We start from the raw sequence: 18678 nt of genomic DNA, 5'->3' as shown, positions 1-18678 counted from the left end.
AGGCTCCAGCACCCTGCAGCTGCCCCTGGTTAGCCACCAAGAAGCAACTCTGATGATGTTGACTAAAGGCCCTTTTTCCTTCTCTGAGCCTCTGCTGCATGCCCTGCCCTTCTGCGACTCTGACTCTGTCCTTCCTGATGCAGGCTTACCGCCCGTGTGCTCAGCGGGCGTCAGTGCTGTTCTTTGTGCTCAATGACATGGGACGCATCGACCCCATGTACCAGTTCTCATTGGATGCCTACATCAGCCTCTTTATCCTCAGCATTGACAAGAGCCATCGAAGCACTAAGCTGGAGGACCGCATTGACTACCTGAATGATTACCACACCTACGCTGTCTACAGGTCTGACGGTCTGCCCCACATGAGCCAGGCAGGAGGCCAAGTGACTGCCTCTAATTCTTCTCCTCGGGCTATTTCTAGCAGAGTACTTTCCCAGGCCACCTTCCTTGGTCCACTGTTTTCTCCTTACACTTTTCCTGGGAAGCTCATCCATTAGAATCATCTATGGGTTGCTTGTTCTCAGTTTAATACCCTTATGTCCCCATTGCACTTTGGATATGGATATACATCTGTCTACTATACCAGCACTTCTCTAATGCTAAGCACACATAAGGCACCAGGGGTCTTGTTAAAATACAAATTGGGATTCAGGAGATCTGTGACAGGGCCTGAGATTCTGCATCCCTATCAAACTCCTAGAGGAGCTGTTGTTTCTGGTCAGTTGATCACATTTTGAGCAGTAAAGTACTTGAATTCTCTACCTGCACATTCTACAGACCCCTCAAGTTCAACTTGTTTCAGATCAGACTCAAAATCTTTCCTCTTCCACCAGAGTCCTCATCTTTGAATGACACCAATGCCCACCACCCAGTCATTCAAATTAGAAACGCGGAGTTGTCCTTGACTCTTCCCTCTCAAATCAGTCACCCAGTTCTGTTCATGAATATTTCTGCAAACCACTCCCCTGACCCACCTCATTCTCCCCAGTGACTGCTGGGGAGATGGCTGGACCTTGATGCAGGTCTTCATTATCTTCCTTTCTTAATTGCACAACAGTCCCCTAATAGGTCATCCTGCCTTTCAATTTGTCCCTCTCCATGTGTCCTCTCAGAGCTGCCAGTGTGAGCCTTTCAAACACACAAATCTGACCCTGTCACTCCTTTGGTGATTGTCTCATCTCCGGTGGCCCACAAACCCTCTGTGGCCTGGCCTCCACCTGCCTCGGCCTCCTTCTTCCCCGGCTCACACCAACTGTCCTGGCACCACTGCCTGTTCCAGCCCCTGCCCCTGCCCCTGCCCCTGCCCCTGCCCCATGCTCTTCTCACCCATTGGCTTTTGCCTATGCTCTCTGAGCTCTCCTGGGAGTGCTCACCTCTCTGCTTCTCTCACCACCCAGTCAACCTGCTGCTCCCCCTGTATCCGCCAGATAAGGCTGGGCGTCCCCATCCTGCATTCCCTTAACACTCCTGCCACCTCTTTATAGTGCTCTGCACACCTTCCTAACAAATGGCTCCTGTGTCTCTGTGTCAGAACAGGTGGCCTCCTGACTCTTCCATAACCCCCACAAGGACAGAAACAGAGGCTGACTCATCTTTGTCTTTAAGACTTAGCAGAGTGCCTGGCAGGACAGTGGCGAGGGGTGGGGGGGCTCAATATTTTGTTTCTTAATAAGAACTGAGTGCCTAATTACCAGTGAACTTTGGGAAAATCACGCCATCTCTCAAGGCCCATAGTGCCTGGCTGTTGCCAGGAGGTTCAGTTTAAGTTCTAAGGCCTTTCTTCTGCGTAAGGCTCTGTGTTCCTAGGATCTTTATTCAGTGAGCATTTGTGTTGGACATCCTATCTCCACTTTGCCCTACTCATTCCATCCTCCCTGTCCCCTTCTTCCAGGTACACCTGCCGCACCCTTTTTGAGCACCACAAGCTATTATTCAGTTTTCACATGTGTGCCAAAATTCTGGAGACTTCTGGCAAGCTCAATATGGACGAGTACAACTTCTTTCTGCGTGGGGGTGTGGTGAGTCGAGCAGAGGGCACATCTCAACATGGGTTGACCAAGGTTGGGGATGAGGGCAGGTGTGATGAGGACTCTGAACCCAGGGGGTCAGGCCCAAGCCTTTAGCATGTGAGCTGAGAAAAACCATGCCTGGAACAGGTGCCCAGTGAGTTCCCTGGGACTGTGGAGGTGACTTGTCATGCCCCCCTCTGACACATAGTACAGGCTGGGCCTTGGGGCACCTCTCACCTATGACCCACCTCTTCCTGTGATCTTGCCACTGTTTTGCTGCCTCTCTGTCCACTCCTTTCCCAGTCTTAATTCCATGGTCACTATCACAGTCTGTCCCTTGCAGTCATTTCCACCCTTTGTTCCTCTGTCTTTTGTCTTGTATATACTTGGCAAAACCACCACTCTGCTAGATCTAGCTCCTCTTCCCTCTCTGATCCTGTGTAGCTGAGGCAGCTGAGCATGACTGGAGAAAAGCACATCCACACTGACTAGATTCTCTTTAAATCCATGATCATGAGCTTCACATGGACATTTAAAGCTACCAGACAACCCTGCTGCCTTTCCCTCCCTCTAGGATAGCAGTTCATTTCTTTGGCCGCCTTCCCTTTATCTCTCAATTGGATTCTAGCCACAGCCTTCCAGCACCCTCTACTAAGCTCTCAAATCAGTAACTCCAGAGGGCCTTTTAAGGTGGGCACCACTGGAGAGGATTCCCCATCACTGATGTCTCCCACTGTCCAGCCCCTCACTCCAGATGCACAGGCTGCCTTGCCCTCCTCTATAGCTCTGTCATATCTGTGCCCTGGCTGTGCCCTCTGTGCTGGGAAACTATTCCTCCAGGTATTCACTTGGCCCTCTCTTACAAGCCTTACCTCAAGGAGGCCTTTGCACTTGTGTGAGTTCTCTCTCTCTTTAATCTCTTCTCTCATCTCTCCCCGCCCCCCCACCCCCACCCCTTGTTCTGGGGATTGAACCCAAACCCAGCCCTGATCTTCTTTTTGTTTTTTGGTACCAGGGATTGAATCCAGGGAGCGCTTAACCGCTGAGCCACGTCCCCATCCCTTTTTTGTATTTTATTTAAGGACAGGTTCTCACTGAGTTGCTAAATGCCTCGCTAAGTTGCTGAGGCTGGCTTTGAACTCATGATCTTCCTGCCTCAGTCTCCCAGGCTGCTGGTATTCCAGACGTGGGGGTGTGGTGAGTCGAGCAGAGGGCACGTCTCAGCATGGGTGACCAAGGCTGGGGATAAGGGCGCCACCATCCCCAGCTTCTGATCTTCTTATTTAATACTTCACACTACCTCTTAGCACTTCCAATCTCCTTTACCCCCTCAGCTTATTCTGTTTCTTCTTGGCACTGCCATCTTTAATATACTAGATAATTCACTTTCTTGTTACATTCTTGGTTTGTAACCTGCCCATGGGTTCCTAATCCCATGTTGGAAAATAACCTCCTCAAGGGCATAGATATACATCAGATTTGTTCAGTGACATATGCCAGCTGCTTAAAACACATATAACAATAAATATGTATTAAAAAATTGGGCACCGTGGTAGTCCCAGCTACTTAGGAAGCTGAGGCAGGAGGATCACTTGAATGCAGGAGTTTGAGGCCAACCTGGGCAACATAGCGAGACTCCATCTCAAAAAAAAAAAAAAAAAAAAAAATTGGTAAAAAGAGAGGTTGGGGATGTAGCTCAGTTGGTAGAGTGTTTTCCCCGAATGCACAAGGGCCTGGGTTCAGTCCCCAGCACCACCAAAAAACAATTGGTAAAATGAATGAATGTGTGAATGAACTGTGAAACAGTTTGTGCTTCTCAGTAGAGTAAGGCTCCAATTAAGGTTAATAAGGTTGAGGGCTGGGGATAGAGCTCAGTTGGTAGAATGCTTGCCTCACACCCACAAGGCCCTGGGTTCAATAGCCAGCACCACCAAAAGGCGCAAAAAAAAAAAAAAAAACCCACCTTAATAAGTTTAATAAAGTTTGGCCGTTCATAACCCACTTGAATCAAATGTATGAAATATGATATGTCAAGAGCTATGTAATGTTTTGAACAACTAATAATAAAAAAATAAGATAAAATAAAGCCTTTTATAACAGAAAAAAAAAATAATAATAAAGTTTGGCCATCAAACCACCAGAGGGCACCAGCTTCTTAGAGTTCAATTGTGATAGCTGACAGTAGTGAGTCCTAACTGCAGCTGGTCCTGCATTTATTCCTGTATTTATTCCTGGATAAAGGAGAATTCCCATCCATCTTGGATTCATCTCCTCTTTCACTCTATTTCATGCAAGACCAGTTTTGGCTTTCTTACAAAGAAGGCGGAGAAGAAGGAGAAGAAGAGGAGGAGGAGGAAAGGGTGATGGAGGGGAGGGAAGAAAAAGGAAGAAAAAAAAAAGAGAAATGGGAGAGAATAGTTAACTTCAAAATACACGTGATTTTTGATAGACAGCAATTGCACATTTTTCTACATTTTTATTGATGCATTATAGTTGTGCATAATGAGATTTGTTGTTACATATTTGTACATGCATACAATATAACAATGTAATTTGGCCAATATCACTCCCCAGTACTTTCTATACCCTTTCCACCTCCCACCAGTTGGTCCATTTCCTCTACTGATCTCCATTTGATTTTTATGAGATCCACTCCCACCTTTCTTTTTCCCTTTTCCTTTCTAGCTTCTGCATATGAGAGAAAACATACAATCCTTGACCTTCTGAGTTTGACTTATTTTGTTTTTTAACCTGATGGTCTCTGGTTCCATCCATTTTTCTGCAACATAATTTCATTTTTATTTATGGCTGAATAAAATTCCACTGTGTATATATACCACATTTTCTTTATCCATTCATCTGTTGGTGGACATGTAGGCTAGTTCCATTGTTTGGTTATTGTGAATTGTGCTTCTATAAACATGGGTATGCATGTATCACTACAATATGATGACTTTAATTCTTCAGGGTAAATATTGAAACATGGAAAAACTGGGTCATATGGTGGTCCCATGCCTAGTCTCTCGAGGAGCCTCCATACTGATTTCCATAGGGGTTGTAGTAACTTACAGTCCCACCAATAGTATAAAAGTGTTCCTTTTTCTCTACATCTGTCTAGTATTTATTATTTGTATGCTTGATTGCTGTCATTCTGACTGATGTGAGATGAAATCTCAGTGTAGTTTTGATTTGGCGGTGTTGTACATATTTATGGGGTACATTGTGATACTTCAATATGCATATATAGTATGTAAAGATCAGATCAGGGTAATTGGCATAGGCATCCCTTCAAACATTTATCATTTCTTTGTCTAGGAACATTCTAAATCAATAACTATTCTTTTGAGGAGTTCTCATCAATCTCTTCTGCCTCTCTCCTTCCCTTCAAGGTCCTGGATCGGGAGGGTCAAATGGATAACCCATGTACGAGCTGGCTCGCGGATGCCTACTGGGACAACATTACAGAGCTGGATAAACTGACCAACTTCCATGGACTCATTAATTCCTTTGAGCAGTATCCTCGGGACTGGCACCTGTGGTACACCAGTGCTACCCCAGAGAAAGCCATGCTGCCAGGTACCCAGGCCTCAGAACCTCCCCCTGCTTGCCATTCTCCTTCCCTCCATTCAGCCTTTGTTTGCCCTTCCCTTTATTCTTCCTCCCTCTCCCCAGCTCCCCTCCACTGGCTGCTCTCCCCACAGGTGCCTCTTTGTTTCCATTCTGGGTCCTTTCAGACTCTCTCCCTCTGCATTTATTTTCCTCATCCCCAGGTGAATGGGAAAATGCCTGCAATGAGATGCAACGCATGCTGATTGTTCGCTCCCTGCGCCAGGACCGGGTGGCATTCTGTGTCACTTCTTTCATCGTCTCCAATCTTGGCTCCCGCTTCATTGAGCCACCTGTGCTAAACATGAAGTTGGTCAGTGGCTCTGCCTCCTGTGCTCTGTTGTGGTCTCCTCAAGCTCGCTGTCTTGCCTCAGCTCTGGGGCTTTCTGCCTGAGGCTATCCTTGTGCTTCTAGGTGATGGAAGATTCAACTCCGCGATCCCCACTGGTCTTTATCCTGTCCCCGGGAGTGGACCCCACGAGTGCCCTGCTCCAGCTGGCAGAGCACACAGGCATGGCCCAGCGCTTCCATGCCTTATCTCTGGGCCAGGGCCAGGCCCCTATTGCTGCTCGGCTCCTCCGAGATGGTGTGATTCAGGGTCAGTGTCCATGCCTTCTTTCACACTCATACTCAGCCCTGGTCCTCTGACTCCAATCATAGTACTATGACTCTAATAGCTCCCACTTTTCCAGAAGGCCCCAGGAGTGGCAGACTTGAGTATTGGACACCACCCCCACTGCCACCAGGTGGAAAGAATAAGGAATGTTTCCCTCTGACACCAGCATCTCCTTACAGGACATTGGGTGTTCCTGGCAAACTGCCACCTGTCATTGTCTTGGATGCCTAATCTGGACAAACTGGTGGAACAGCTGCAGGTGGAGGACCCTCACCCTTCCTTCCGTCTCTGGCTCAGCTCTAGTCCCCACCCAGATTTCCCTATCTCAATCCTGCAGGCCAGCATCAAGATGACCACAGAGCCACCAAAGGTATGGGTGGCTATCGAGGACTGGCATCAACAGAGTCATCTGGTCTGCATTTCCTCTTGATGGCATCAGAGAGAGGTCTTAACTATAATAACAACATAACTTTGTTTGATTTTATTGTCCTCTAAAAACATTGAGTCTCTCTTCTTTGTGCCAAACTCCTAGAACATAATAGTAACATCTAACATTTCTTGAGTGATTATTATGTGCCAAGCAGTTTTCTAAATTCTTTTCATTTGTTAACTCATTTAATACACATATACACATACAACATCATGTAAGAACTGTCACCCCCAATTTACAGATAGGAAACTGAAGCATAGGAAAATGTGAGTGAGTATTCCAGAGTCAGAATATGGGTAGTTGTGCTCCCAAATTCTTTTTGTGGGGAGTGGGGTACTGGGGATTGAACTCAGAGGCATTTACCACTAAGTTATACTCCCAGCCCTCCCTCTCTTTTATATTTTGAGACAGGGTCTCCCTAAGTTGCCCAAGTTGGTCCTCCTGCCTCAGCCTCCCAAGTAGCTGGGATTACCGGCATGGGTGTCTGTGCCCAGCATAGTTTCTTTGTGTGTGTGTGTGTGTGTGTGTGTGTGTGTGTGTGTGTGTGGCGGGGGGTGATAGAGATTGTACCAGGGGTTCCTTTTTATTTATTGTTTATTTTGAGACAGGATCTCGCTAATTTACCAAGGCAAACTTGTGATTGTGATCTTCCTGAGTTCTGGAATTGCAGGAGTAAGCCACCATGCCCAGCCCAATTCATTGCTTCAAATTGCAGAAACTTCCTGTTTCCCAACATTTCCTTACATTGCCTTCCTAAAGTCACACTTCCTGGACTCCTAGTCTCGATCTCCTTCCTTCTAATGCTCTAAAAAGTTCTATCTCCAATATTACAAGCTCACCATTGAAATGCAATGATACTTATCTTTTAAAATCTGCTCATGTCATTACACCCCACCCACATAACCCCTAGTAAGTTATTTTGGTAGCTTTTTATTGCTCTTCCTTGAGTTCAAAAATCACACCATATGAAAAGCACAGGGACCTGCTTGTCAGTTACCTACAAAGAAGTACTCTGAACACATTTCACACATTTATCATTCTAACCCTCCTTGCCCACCCTGGGGTAGTTGACACAGTTGACTGTCCCTGGCTTCTCTGACAACAACACTACTGTTTCTCCATCTGTCTGTTGACACATCATTTATTACTTCTGTTTCCTTTTCCTCTTTGCCTGTGGTCCTATCTCGGGACATAGTCCTTGATTCCTGGCTTCTCTCATTCTATATTTCCTCTTTTCACAAGTTCATGGAGAAGTTGTCGTTTTTGTGATTTCAACTCTTAATTCTTGTCTCTGGCTCCAATGCCAAGCTCAGTTCTAGATCTGAATTGCCATCCAATTATAAAACGTTTTCTCTTGTCACACCAGGCCCATAAACCTCACACTCTTAAACAGAAGATATCAGCTCCTTCAGTATCGTTTACCTTCTCTTCCCATTTTTGTTACTGGCACTACTATTTTAAAAAATAATAATAATATGTAAAAAAATTTTGCCTTTATTTTTTCTGCCAATAAAAGTATTCTGTGCCCCTTCTCCTTTTGGACTGGTGATTGAACCCAGCAGTGCTATACTACTAGGTGAAATCCCCAGCCCTATTTATTTATTTGGGTACTAAGGATAGACGACAGGGGCTCTTGATCACTGAGCCACATCAACCCCATTTTGTATTTTTCTTAGAGACAGGGTCTCACTGAGTTGCTTAGCCCCTCATTTTTGCTGAGGCTGACTTTGAACTCACAATCTTCCTGCCTCAGCCTCCTAAGCTGCTGGGATTACAAGCATGCATCATTACACCCTTATTTTTTACTTTGAGACAGGGTCTCACTAAGTTGCTTAGGGCCTTGCTCATTTGCTGAGGTTGGCCTTGAACTTGAGATCCTCCTGCCTCAGCCTCAGTCTCAGCCTCAGCAACTTCTGAGGCCCTAAACAACTTAACGAGAACCTGGCTCAAAATAAAAAGAGCTAGGGACATAGCTCAGTGGTAAAGCACTCATGAGTTCAATCGCAGTACAAAAAACACAAACAAACAAACAAAAAAATCAGGTCAAATAGTCCAGAAATTAGTCACCAACATAACAGAATATTTTGCAACACACATACATTTTTCAGTTTTGGGGATGAAACCCAGGGCCTCAGTTATGTTAAGCAGAAGCTCTGCCACGGAGCTACATCCCCAGCTCCTTCTCTTTTAAGAATCCATTTATTTTCTTTATTAATTTTAGAATCTTTTTTGGTCTTCTAAGAGAAATGTGCATCCTGTGATGAGCAGAGGTGTGTAAATTTGGAGGAAGTGATGCTTAGGAGTGCTTAATAAAAGTGAAAGGCAATGATGAGTCTGAAGGAGAATCTAAGAAGAGGGAGACAGAATGGCTCTGCAATGAGGAGGATCCAGTGGAGAGCAGGTCCTTAGTCCTGGTTGGGTCCAAGAGAGCTTTTTCTGCTGCAGATGCGGGACTTCCTCATGATCCACCAAACCATCAATGAGAGCAGAAAGTTCAGGGTTTACTTGGTAAAATTGAATTTCTTTTGGGAGCTGACAGATATTCATCAGTTTAATATTTTTAAATAGAAAAGTCACACGTTATTCCAGAAAAACTGTAAGAATAAGAATAGTACAAGGACACACCCACTTATGTTACACAGATTCATCTGTTAACTTCTTGCCCCATTTGCTATATCATTGATAAATCCCTCCCTCCCTCTCTCTCTCTACCTCTCAGCAGGGGCAGCCATGCACACATGCATGTAAGCACATGCACACACACAGACTTTTTGTCTGAACCATGTTAGAGTATATTACATATATCATAATTCTTTACCACTAAATACTTTACTGTATCTCAGTGTGAAGAATCCAATCCTAAGAACAGGATGTTGTACATAATTGCAATGTGCTCAGCTTCTTCAATAAATTTAACACCAATACTATATTTTTATTTAACCTATTCTACATATTCCAATCTTGTGAAATAAACCAATAATGTCCTTGATAATCCACCACCTAAACACACACTACCTACCACAATCACCACTAAATCCATCCTAAGACCAGATATCCCAATTTTGTCCTTTGAAGAAGGCCAATTTTTGCATCAGGAAATACAAAGGCAGTCCAGATAGTTAAGGGTACAGAGGTTCATCTGAGTTTTATTTTAAATAAGAAAGTCCCTAAAGCTGGGCTTGGTGCTGTATGCCTGTAATTTCAGCTATTCCAGAGACTGAGGTAGGAGGATTGCAAGCTCAAGGCCAGCCTGGGCAACTTAGCAAGACCCTGTCTCAAAATAAAAAGCAAAAAGGACTTGGGCATGTAGCTCAATGGTAGAGCATTTGTCTAGCATGTGCAAGGCTCTGTGTTAAATCCCCAGCAACACACACACACAAACACACGTCCCTACAAGCACAGCCAGTTGCCAGTGTAAGGTATGGTTCTAGAGCATATTCTTGGATTACTTCCTTTTATCTAGTGTTTTTATTAGATATTAAGTAAGTCATATTTATATCTGCTTAACACAAATATTTACAAGATATATACAGGATATAAGGATCATGATTCAAGAATACCTGTGTGTCCACCAATCTTCTTTTTTCAGTGTTAGGCTTTGAACCCAGGGTCTTGCACATGTTAAGTATAGGCTCTACCATTGAGCTACATCCTCAGTCTTGAAATTTTATTTTGTTTCCACATGGATAACCAGTACCATTTATTGAATAGTTCACAATTATCTTTCTGATCCATAATGACTGCTCAGCCTTAAATCATGCTTTCATATATGTATGGGTTTTTGGGTCCTTTTTTCTATTCATTGGTCAAGTTTTTTTTTTTTTTTATCCTGGGATCAATACTTATAGATTTATTCACTATATAGATTTATAATGATTCTCAATAACTGGTAAGGCAAATTCTCTAAACTTACTGTTCTTCAGGGTATTCTCAGCCTTTTATTCTCCAATATAAAGTTTAGAATTAGCTTGTCAAATTCCCCCAAAAAAGATTTATTGAATAATTTTGGGGAAAATTAACATCTTTAGAACAGTGAACCTAATCCATGAATATAGTATATTTTGCCATTTTTTAATGTCAATAACATTTTGTAATTTTCTCCATAAGTATTTGTATATTTTAATTAGATTTGTTTCTAGTTACTTTACATATTTTGATGACATTGTAAATAGCATTTTTAAAAATCACATTTTTGTTATTGCTATCCAGTATTCTCACTTCAAGTTTCTCATTGCTCTATCCTATTGATCATAGATAAGTTTTCTTTAAGTGACAGGGATGTAGCCAAAGGGATGTGCTTAGCATGCATGAGGACCTGGGTTCAATCCCCAGCACCAAGAAAACCATTCTTTAACATATCACTCATCCAGCTAGGTACGATGGTGGTGTCTGCCTGTAATCATAGTGACTCAGGAGGCTAAGGCAGAAGGTTAGCAAGTTCAAGGCCAGCCTGGGCAACCTAGTAAGACCTGTCTCAAAAAGGGCTTGGGATGTAGCTCAATGGTAGAGTGCTCCTGGGTTAAATCAATCCCAGTACCACAGGGGAAAATAAATCCTACTCAAGATAGAGTGTGGCTCCATGATGCCTAGAAAATCAAGTCCAAATGGCTCAAATGATCATTCTTCATAACATGGTCCTTCTTTCCCCACCTATGCATCTGCATTTGACTTCATCCTCTCACTTAGTTTCTTCTTTGGGCCTTTTTCCCTTTAATTCCTTCTATCTTCAAGGAACCAAGATCCTCCTCTCAAGTCTAATCATAATCATATCCTACTCATTTGTAAGATGTAGTTCAATTCCTAACTTATTCAAGGAGCTTGCTAAATCCAATCACACAGAATGTTCCTCCTTAATCATACTGATGATATACAATGTCCTTTTAAATCTATAGTGAACCTTTGCACTTAATTCTGCACATTTTTGTCAATTAGCAAGTTACATGGGATTATGGGTGTAGCTCTGGGGTAATGTGCTTGCCTGGCATATGCAAGATCTTGATTTTAGGGCTGGGGATATAGCTCAGTTGGTAGAGTGCTTGCCTTGAATGCACAAGGCCCTGGGAACCACTAAAAACAACAAAAACAACTTGATTTCAGCCCCCATCACTGAAAAGCAAAGCAAAACAAAAACCATCACCACCACCAACAACAACAATAAACAGTTGAACTGGATGTGGTGGGACACACCTGTAACCTCAGTGACTCAGGACCCTGATGCAGGAGCATCACAAGTTTGAAGCCATCCTTAGCAACTTAGTGAGAACCTGTCTTAAATAATAAATAGAAAAGGACTGGGGATGTGGCTAGTGGTAAAGCACCCCTGGGTGGTTCAATCCCCAAGTACAAAACAAAAACAAAACATAACAAAGTTGCATGTATTTGTCTTTGCTTTTGTTCATATTTCCTGACACTCCCAAATTGAGTTGGTTGATCTATCCTTGAGAACACCATGGCTGCGAGTATCAAATGTAGAGGATCAAATGTACAAGCCACTGACCTATACAGGGCCCATGTGTGAATCAGGCAGAAAAAGGTACTTAATTTTGTAAATGGGTGCACATGTTGGCATGCAGATCAAGGGTTAGATTTTAAACTCCATTCACCTCTTAAACCAGTGCCTCTGTGCAGTGAACAACCTCCACAACTGTACACGGTTGTGCTAGTGGCCAGACTAGGCATGAAATATGTCACCTTACCTCTGTATTTCATTGCTCCTAGGGACTAAAGGCCAACATGACACGTCTTTACCACCTGGTATCGGAACCACAGTTTTCCCACTGCACCAAACCTGCCAAATATAAGAAGTTGCTATTTGCACTCTGCTTCTTCCACTCTGTATTACTTGAACGCAAAAAGTTCCTGCAGCTTGGCTGGAACATTATCTATGGCTTCAATGACTCTGATTTTGAGGTTTGTGCTAGCCAGGGGTCCCACATCCCAGTCTTCTTTCCTTATATTTCCTGCCCCATGGCAGCCTTTTGGGAATATTGGCTGACAGAAAGCCTGTGTTAAAAGCCCCTTTAGGAGAGATCCTGTCATAACTGTATGTGGGGCTGGGGTTGGGACAATGCACAGGTGTCAGAGAACCTGCTGAGTCTCTATCTGGATGAGTATGAGGATACACCCTGGGATGCACTGAAGTACCTCATCGCTGGTGTCAACTATGGTGGACATGTCACAGATGACTGGGACCGGCGCCTGCTTACAACCTACATCAATGACTATTTCTGTGACCAATCTCTATCAACTCCATTCTACCGGTAAGGGGAAGGTGACATTGAGCAGGGGACAAAAGGACACGGACCAAGTGGCAAGGATTGGGGGCAGGGGAAGTGTTTGAGCAGATAGCATGAGATTGAGAGAAGACCCAGTTTGTAGGTCTGGGAGGGGCAACAAGAGCCAGGAACTGGACAAACAGGACATGCACAGGGACTGGGGTCTTGGTCTGGCATAGAAACCCAAGTTCTGGTGATATGGTGACAATGATGCTGTGGCTCCCCAGGTTGTCAGTCCTAGAGACTTATTTCATTCCAAAAGATGGAACTCTCACCTCTTACAAGGAATACATCAGCTTGTTACCTAGCATGGACCCTCCCGAGGCCTTTGGCCAGCACCCCAATGCTGATGTGGCCTCCCAGATCACAGAAGCAAGAACCCTCTTTGAGACTCTGCTTTCTCTGCAACCCCAAATCACACCCATCAGTGCTGGTGGCCAGACCCGGGAAGAGAAGGTAGGATCAGGCAGACCCCTGGCGGGGAGTGTTGAGGAGGAAAGGCTGTGCTGAGCTCATGCTTCCTCAGGTCCTTGAGTTGGCTACTGATGTGAAACAAAAGATCCCCGAGATGATTGACTATGAGGGGACCCGAAAACTGCTGGCTCTCGACCCCTCCCCACTCAATGTGGTCCTTCTGCAGGAGATTCAGAGATACAACAAACTCATGGAGACCATCCTGTAATATGGAGAGGGGCTCTGTGAAATGGGAGAAGGGGAAGGGAAAGGCCTTCACCTCCTGGCTGGGTATGGCTCTCCCATGCCCAGCCAAAGTTCAAATACTCACCTACTTCATCCTGCTTAGGTTCTCACTGACAGACCTAGAGAAGGGCATCCAGGGCCTCATCGTCATGTCAACAAGCCTGGAAGAGATTTTCAATTGCATTTTTGATGCCCACGTTCCTCCGCTCTGGGGAAAGGCAAGATTATACTACTGTTGATTAAACCTGTGCTAACCAATGAGCTCTCCTCTCACCACACCCCCATCTTCTGATTCTAGGGAGGGCCAGAATTTGAGGTTGCATTGTGGCTCTACCATTCACTGACTGTGAGACTCTGCACAATTTATTAACTTACAAACTTACTCAGAGAAAGTTACTAACCTCTCCAAGTATGTTTCAGAGATTTCCAGTACTGTGCATAATAGTCAATAGGTACTTTATTAATAGTACAGATTGAGAAATCTGAAATGTTCCAAAAATCTGGAACTTTTTAAGTGCCAATATGATGCTTGAAAAGTTTGATTTTGGATTTTCAGACTAATGATACTCAGCTGGTAAAGTCTGTCAAATATTCCCCAATCCAAAATAACATTCCCTGGGGCTGGAGATGTGGCTCAAGCGGTAGCGTGCTCGCCTGGCATGCGTGTGGCCCGGGTTCGAGCCTCAGCACCATATACAAACAAAGATGTTGTGTCCGCGGAGAACTAAAAAATAAATATTAAAAATTCTCTCTCTAAAAAAAACAAAAATAACATTCTCCAAAATCTGGAACAATTTTGGCCCCAAGCATTTCAGATAAGGGATGCTCAACCTGTATTGAGGTCACTGTTATTAATTGTTGTCATTTTCTGTTTCTTTCTTGGGAATTGGCTTTTGGAGAGTTGTTGCCCAACTGTTTTGGAGAGTTTTTGGTTGAAGAGCAGGGGCTGACACCATATCATCTTCCCATAGCTGCTCAGGTGCTCAAATAAAGTTCTGAATGTATGATGGAATGAATGAGCACAGGCACTGCCTCCTCCCCCAGGCATATCCCTCACAAAAGCCACTGGCTTCATGGACCCGGGACCTGGCCATGCGTGTGGAACAGTTTGAGCTGTGGGCTAGCCGGGCACGGCCTCCTGTGATCTTCTGGCTCTCTAGTTTCACCTTTCCCACTGGGTTCCTAACTGCTGTGCTGCAGTCATCAGCTCGCCAAAACAATGTGAGCAATGTGGAAAGAGGGAAGTGGGAGGGATGTTGGGGGATATGTATTTACTCTCCTCTCTGGGCCTCCCTTATTCTCACCTTCAACCCTCAGATTTCAGTGGACAGTCTCTCCTGGGAATTTATTGTTTCCACAGTGGATGACAGCAACCTAGTGTATCCACCCAAGGTGGGAATTGGATAAGCTTTGGGCTCTGAGAAAAAGGGGATTTGGTGGAGGAGAGTGGTGGGAGCAAAAGTGAAAAGTTCATCAGAACAGAAGGGAGGACAGAGTTAGGTCAAGGGTGCTGGCAACTTAGGGTCTAAATTTCCTCCTACCTACCCTCACCTTTCTGTAGGATGGTGTCTGGGTTCGGGGCCTATACCTAGAGGGTGCCGGCTGGGACCGGAAGAACTCCTGCTTAGTGGAAGCAGAGCCCATGCAGCTGGTCTGTCTTATGCCTACGATCCACTTCCGACCTGCAGAGAGCCGAAAGAAGAGTGCCAAGGGTGGGACAGCTTCCTGAGGCCTGCCTACCCCATTCCTTGTCTGGACCCTAATCCATCCCCGGCTCCAGTCCTCAGTTTCTCTTCCAGGGGCTTCAGGGATCTGATTGCTTTTCCTTTTTTTTTTTTTTTTTCCTCAGGCATGTATTCTTGTCCGTGCTATTACTATCCCAATCGGGCAGGCAGTGCTGACAGAGCCTCCTTTGTTATTGGCATCGACCTAAGGTCTGGGGCTATGACATCTGATCACTGGATTAAGAGGGGAACTGCTCTACTCATGAGCCTGGACAACTGAGGCGGCTTCCTTTTCTTCCTGGCTTGAGAGTGGGTTGGGGACTCTGGAAGCCAAGATCATTGGCTTTGGCTGAATCTGGCGTGTTATGGGGCCCTGGAGATAACTACTCATTCTAGCCATAAAGGAAGGAGGATGAGTTGTATTGGAGCTATGTGCAGTAAAACAGCACAAGCCCTAAGTGTCTTAATGGAATGCTGGTGATTTAGGGAGTAAGGCCGGCCTTATTCCGGGGTTCTAAAGCAGACAGGAGTTACTATGTGTGTGTGGTGCTGGGGATTGAATACAGGACCTCGTGCTTGCGAGGCAAGTACTCTACCTACTGAGCTATACCCGCAGCCCAAGACAGGGATGACTTGTGAGCTCCTACTGTAAGGGGAAAGGAGCAAAGGAAGTGGGGAGGCCTGGAGAGGAAAGGAGGAGTGGCTTTGAACCAATGAGCAGAGCGGTGGAGCCTAAAGAGGGTGTGGCCTAAACTTCCGGGCCGGACACAAGAGGGGGCGGGGCTTACATTGGAAGGGCGCGGGATCCAAATGGAATTGGGGTTTATCAGGCAGGGATCCTGGGTGGGCCCGATAAACTGCATCCTGAACCCCGCGCCCTGCCCCCGGTATTCTACCCAGCACTGGCGTTGGGCGAGCAGGGCCCGCTGAAGGCGGGGCGAAGCCGAAGAGAAGGACTTCAGCGCAAGGAGGGGCGGGACCACAAGAAGGGGGCGGGGCTGGGGAGGGGGGGTACGAGTGTTTGTGTTGGAAAATCCAACTGCGCCACGGGGCGGAGCGGCCCCCCCAGCCCCGGCCTGGGAGAGGGGGGGCCCGCTCGACCCTCGGGAGACCTTGGGGACCCTAATCACCTGGGATCCCCCAGAACCAGGTAACGGGGAACTGCGAGGGCGTCTGGAAAGAGGGAAACCATCTCTGTACAAGGTGGGCGGGACGTGAGAGTCGCAAGAGGGTTAGAGCTTGGGATGGACGTTTGAGTCTCTGAAAAGGCTCTGGGAAGACCACCGGGGCGCAGGACATACGGGTTCCCCTGAAAAGAGTGAGGCGGGTGGGGGAAGAACTGGGAGGCGGATATCTTGGGTTCCAGATGTCAAGACGAGCCAGAAAGGATTTCCAGTCTCCCCTTGGGCTGGGATTTCCCCTTCCCGACACTGGGGTGGGGCGCGGCAGTCGTAATTGAAGGGCTAAACTAAAGGGCAGAGTTTGCAGTCAGGTCAATGCGATGGCCTATTGAGGTCAGATGTGGCCCTCCAGTCCTGTGACCATTTCGAGTCTCCCCCCAGTTCTTCCCACAGGTGGGGTATATAGTCGCGGCCCTCACCTTCCTACCAGGAACCCGGAGAGCCCCAGCGGTAGCCTTCCCCCCACTCCGCTGAACCTCCTTTCACACTCGGCTTCTCTTGCTCGCCTTCTCACTCCCCCCTAACCACCCCCCCCCCCGCCGCCCCGCGTCCTGCCCCTACTCTGCGGTTTTCGGTTTCCTAGCCCTCTCCCGGGTCGGGCCCATCTCAGTGCTGAACCTTTGCAGCATAGCCACGAGATGGCGAGGACGAGACACAGAAGTCCAGAACTGAAGGGCATGCAGGTGGGGGATGTGACCCTGAAAGCACTGAAGCCCCCCGCCTCGGCCTGAGGGAAAGATGGGCTGAGACTTCCTGTCATCTAGGACCCCTCACAGGAAATTATGGGTGGGAGAGCACTGGGCTTAGGGTGGGGAGGGGGCGGGGGACTCTTGTTTCAGCCTGGTTGAAACTGATTTAGTGGGGTGGGGAGGGGTACGCGGATTGGTTATGAAGCAACGCCATTCGCTTTCCTGTCTGCTGTGGCGTGTGGCTGTGTCTTGGGGTGGGGGCTGAAGAGAGCAGGGAGACTGTGGGGAAAGTCGAGGGCAGAACGTCTAGTTCCCGGGCACGGAGAACCCTGGGAAGATAGAAGGGAAGCTGCCAGATGCGGCGCGGCAGAAATGGACAAGGTGGTTTAAGGGAGGGAGGCGGAACCCTAGTCACTGATCTTAATTCGGCTCCCAGTCCCTTCCCGAGATTGCTTGCCCTGTTGCCAGAGTAACTGGAGAGCGAGACTCTGCAGCCAGATTCCCTAACTCTCTCTGCCCAATCCGCTGCAGCGGACGTGGTTGACGTCACGGCTCTAGGAGCCAATGGGGAGCGGGCATTATGGAACGACCGGAAGAGGGAGAGGGGGAAAAGGTGGTGGAAGGGAGGAGGTAGCTGCTCAGGATCTGCACGTGCACTCCCACACGCTCGCGCCCACCCCTCCCTCCGCCGCACGCGCCCGAACACCCCCTTGCGCCTGCGCGGGAGTCGGGCACTCCCCCTCCTACTGGTTTTGAGTGTTTGCAAAGTACCCTCTTCAGTTCCTTCTGACCCAGACGTTTGAGTCGGCCTGCACTCTTTTGCCGGGTCTCCACTGTTAATGCCCATCTTCGCATCGGAGGGCCAGCTACCTGTTTCCCACTACCCCCCCACCAGCTGGCGCCCCACACTCCCAGGTGGGCTGGGCGGAGCTGTGGTTTCCGGCCCCACATGCTGAGTCGCTGCCTTCCCGGGCTCTGGCTTAGGTTGCCTCCCCAAAAGAAAAGGAGCATGTACAGCGCCCCTTCCAGAGGCTTTGCCTCCCCAGGCCAGCTGTTGTTGGCGAAGGAAGGCGCTGCGGGAAGCCCCGTACGACCCAGGTGACGCTTCTCAAGCCGTCACGCCCATTCTTCGCGTGAATTCCTGCTCTTTGATGTGCCCCAAACCCCTCCCAATCCCTAACGTTTCCTCTTCACCCTCCCTAGTGTTCTTTGCACCTCTCTTGGCCCCTTTCGAACTGTCTGTCCCCGTATCCACTCGTCCTTTTCTGCTTCCCAGGGTTATATAACTCTTCCTCTCGCCGTGTCCTGATTTCAACTCCACTGACTCCGCCCTAGAACTGTACGGGAGGGGAGGGAGAGTTAGGGACCCAGACAGATTCCGACCGGCTGGGGCACAGGGGATCCCGCAGATAGGAGACGGAGCCCCGTGGGACCAGGCGCTTCGTCCCC

The 18678-nt window shown here is 47.1% G+C and overlaps 1 protein-coding gene across 1 annotated transcript in view; it reads left to right on the top strand.

Moving 5' to 3' along the window:
• The window catches only part of Dnah2 (dynein axonemal heavy chain 2), a 104066-nt gene extending 88427 nt beyond the window's left edge, over positions 1–15639 (top strand). Inside the window, exons 72-86 of the mRNA XM_071603457.1 lie at positions 144–343; positions 1892–2018; positions 5399–5585; positions 5780–5928; positions 6030–6213; positions 6411–6601; positions 12380–12571; positions 12737–12921; positions 13164–13392; positions 13463–13614; positions 13739–13853; positions 14680–14856; positions 14953–15027; positions 15197–15347; positions 15485–15639. Coding sequence (XP_071459558.1) covers positions 144–343; positions 1892–2018; positions 5399–5585; positions 5780–5928; positions 6030–6213; positions 6411–6601; positions 12380–12571; positions 12737–12921; positions 13164–13392; positions 13463–13614; positions 13739–13853; positions 14680–14856; positions 14953–15027; positions 15197–15347; positions 15485–15639 — 2469 coding nt within the window. The remainder of the gene's footprint in view (positions 1–143; positions 344–1891; positions 2019–5398; positions 5586–5779; positions 5929–6029; positions 6214–6410; positions 6602–12379; positions 12572–12736; positions 12922–13163; positions 13393–13462; positions 13615–13738; positions 13854–14679; positions 14857–14952; positions 15028–15196; positions 15348–15484) is intronic.
• The last annotated feature ends 3039 nt before the right edge of the window (positions 15640–18678 follow it).

This window comes from Marmota flaviventris, chromosome 17 (assembly GCF_047511675.1).
Source record: "Marmota flaviventris isolate mMarFla1 chromosome 17, mMarFla1.hap1, whole genome shotgun sequence".
NCBI classification, from domain to species: Eukaryota; Metazoa; Chordata; class Mammalia; order Rodentia; family Sciuridae; genus Marmota; species Marmota flaviventris.
This window is presented reverse-complemented; position numbering and strand designations above follow the sequence as displayed.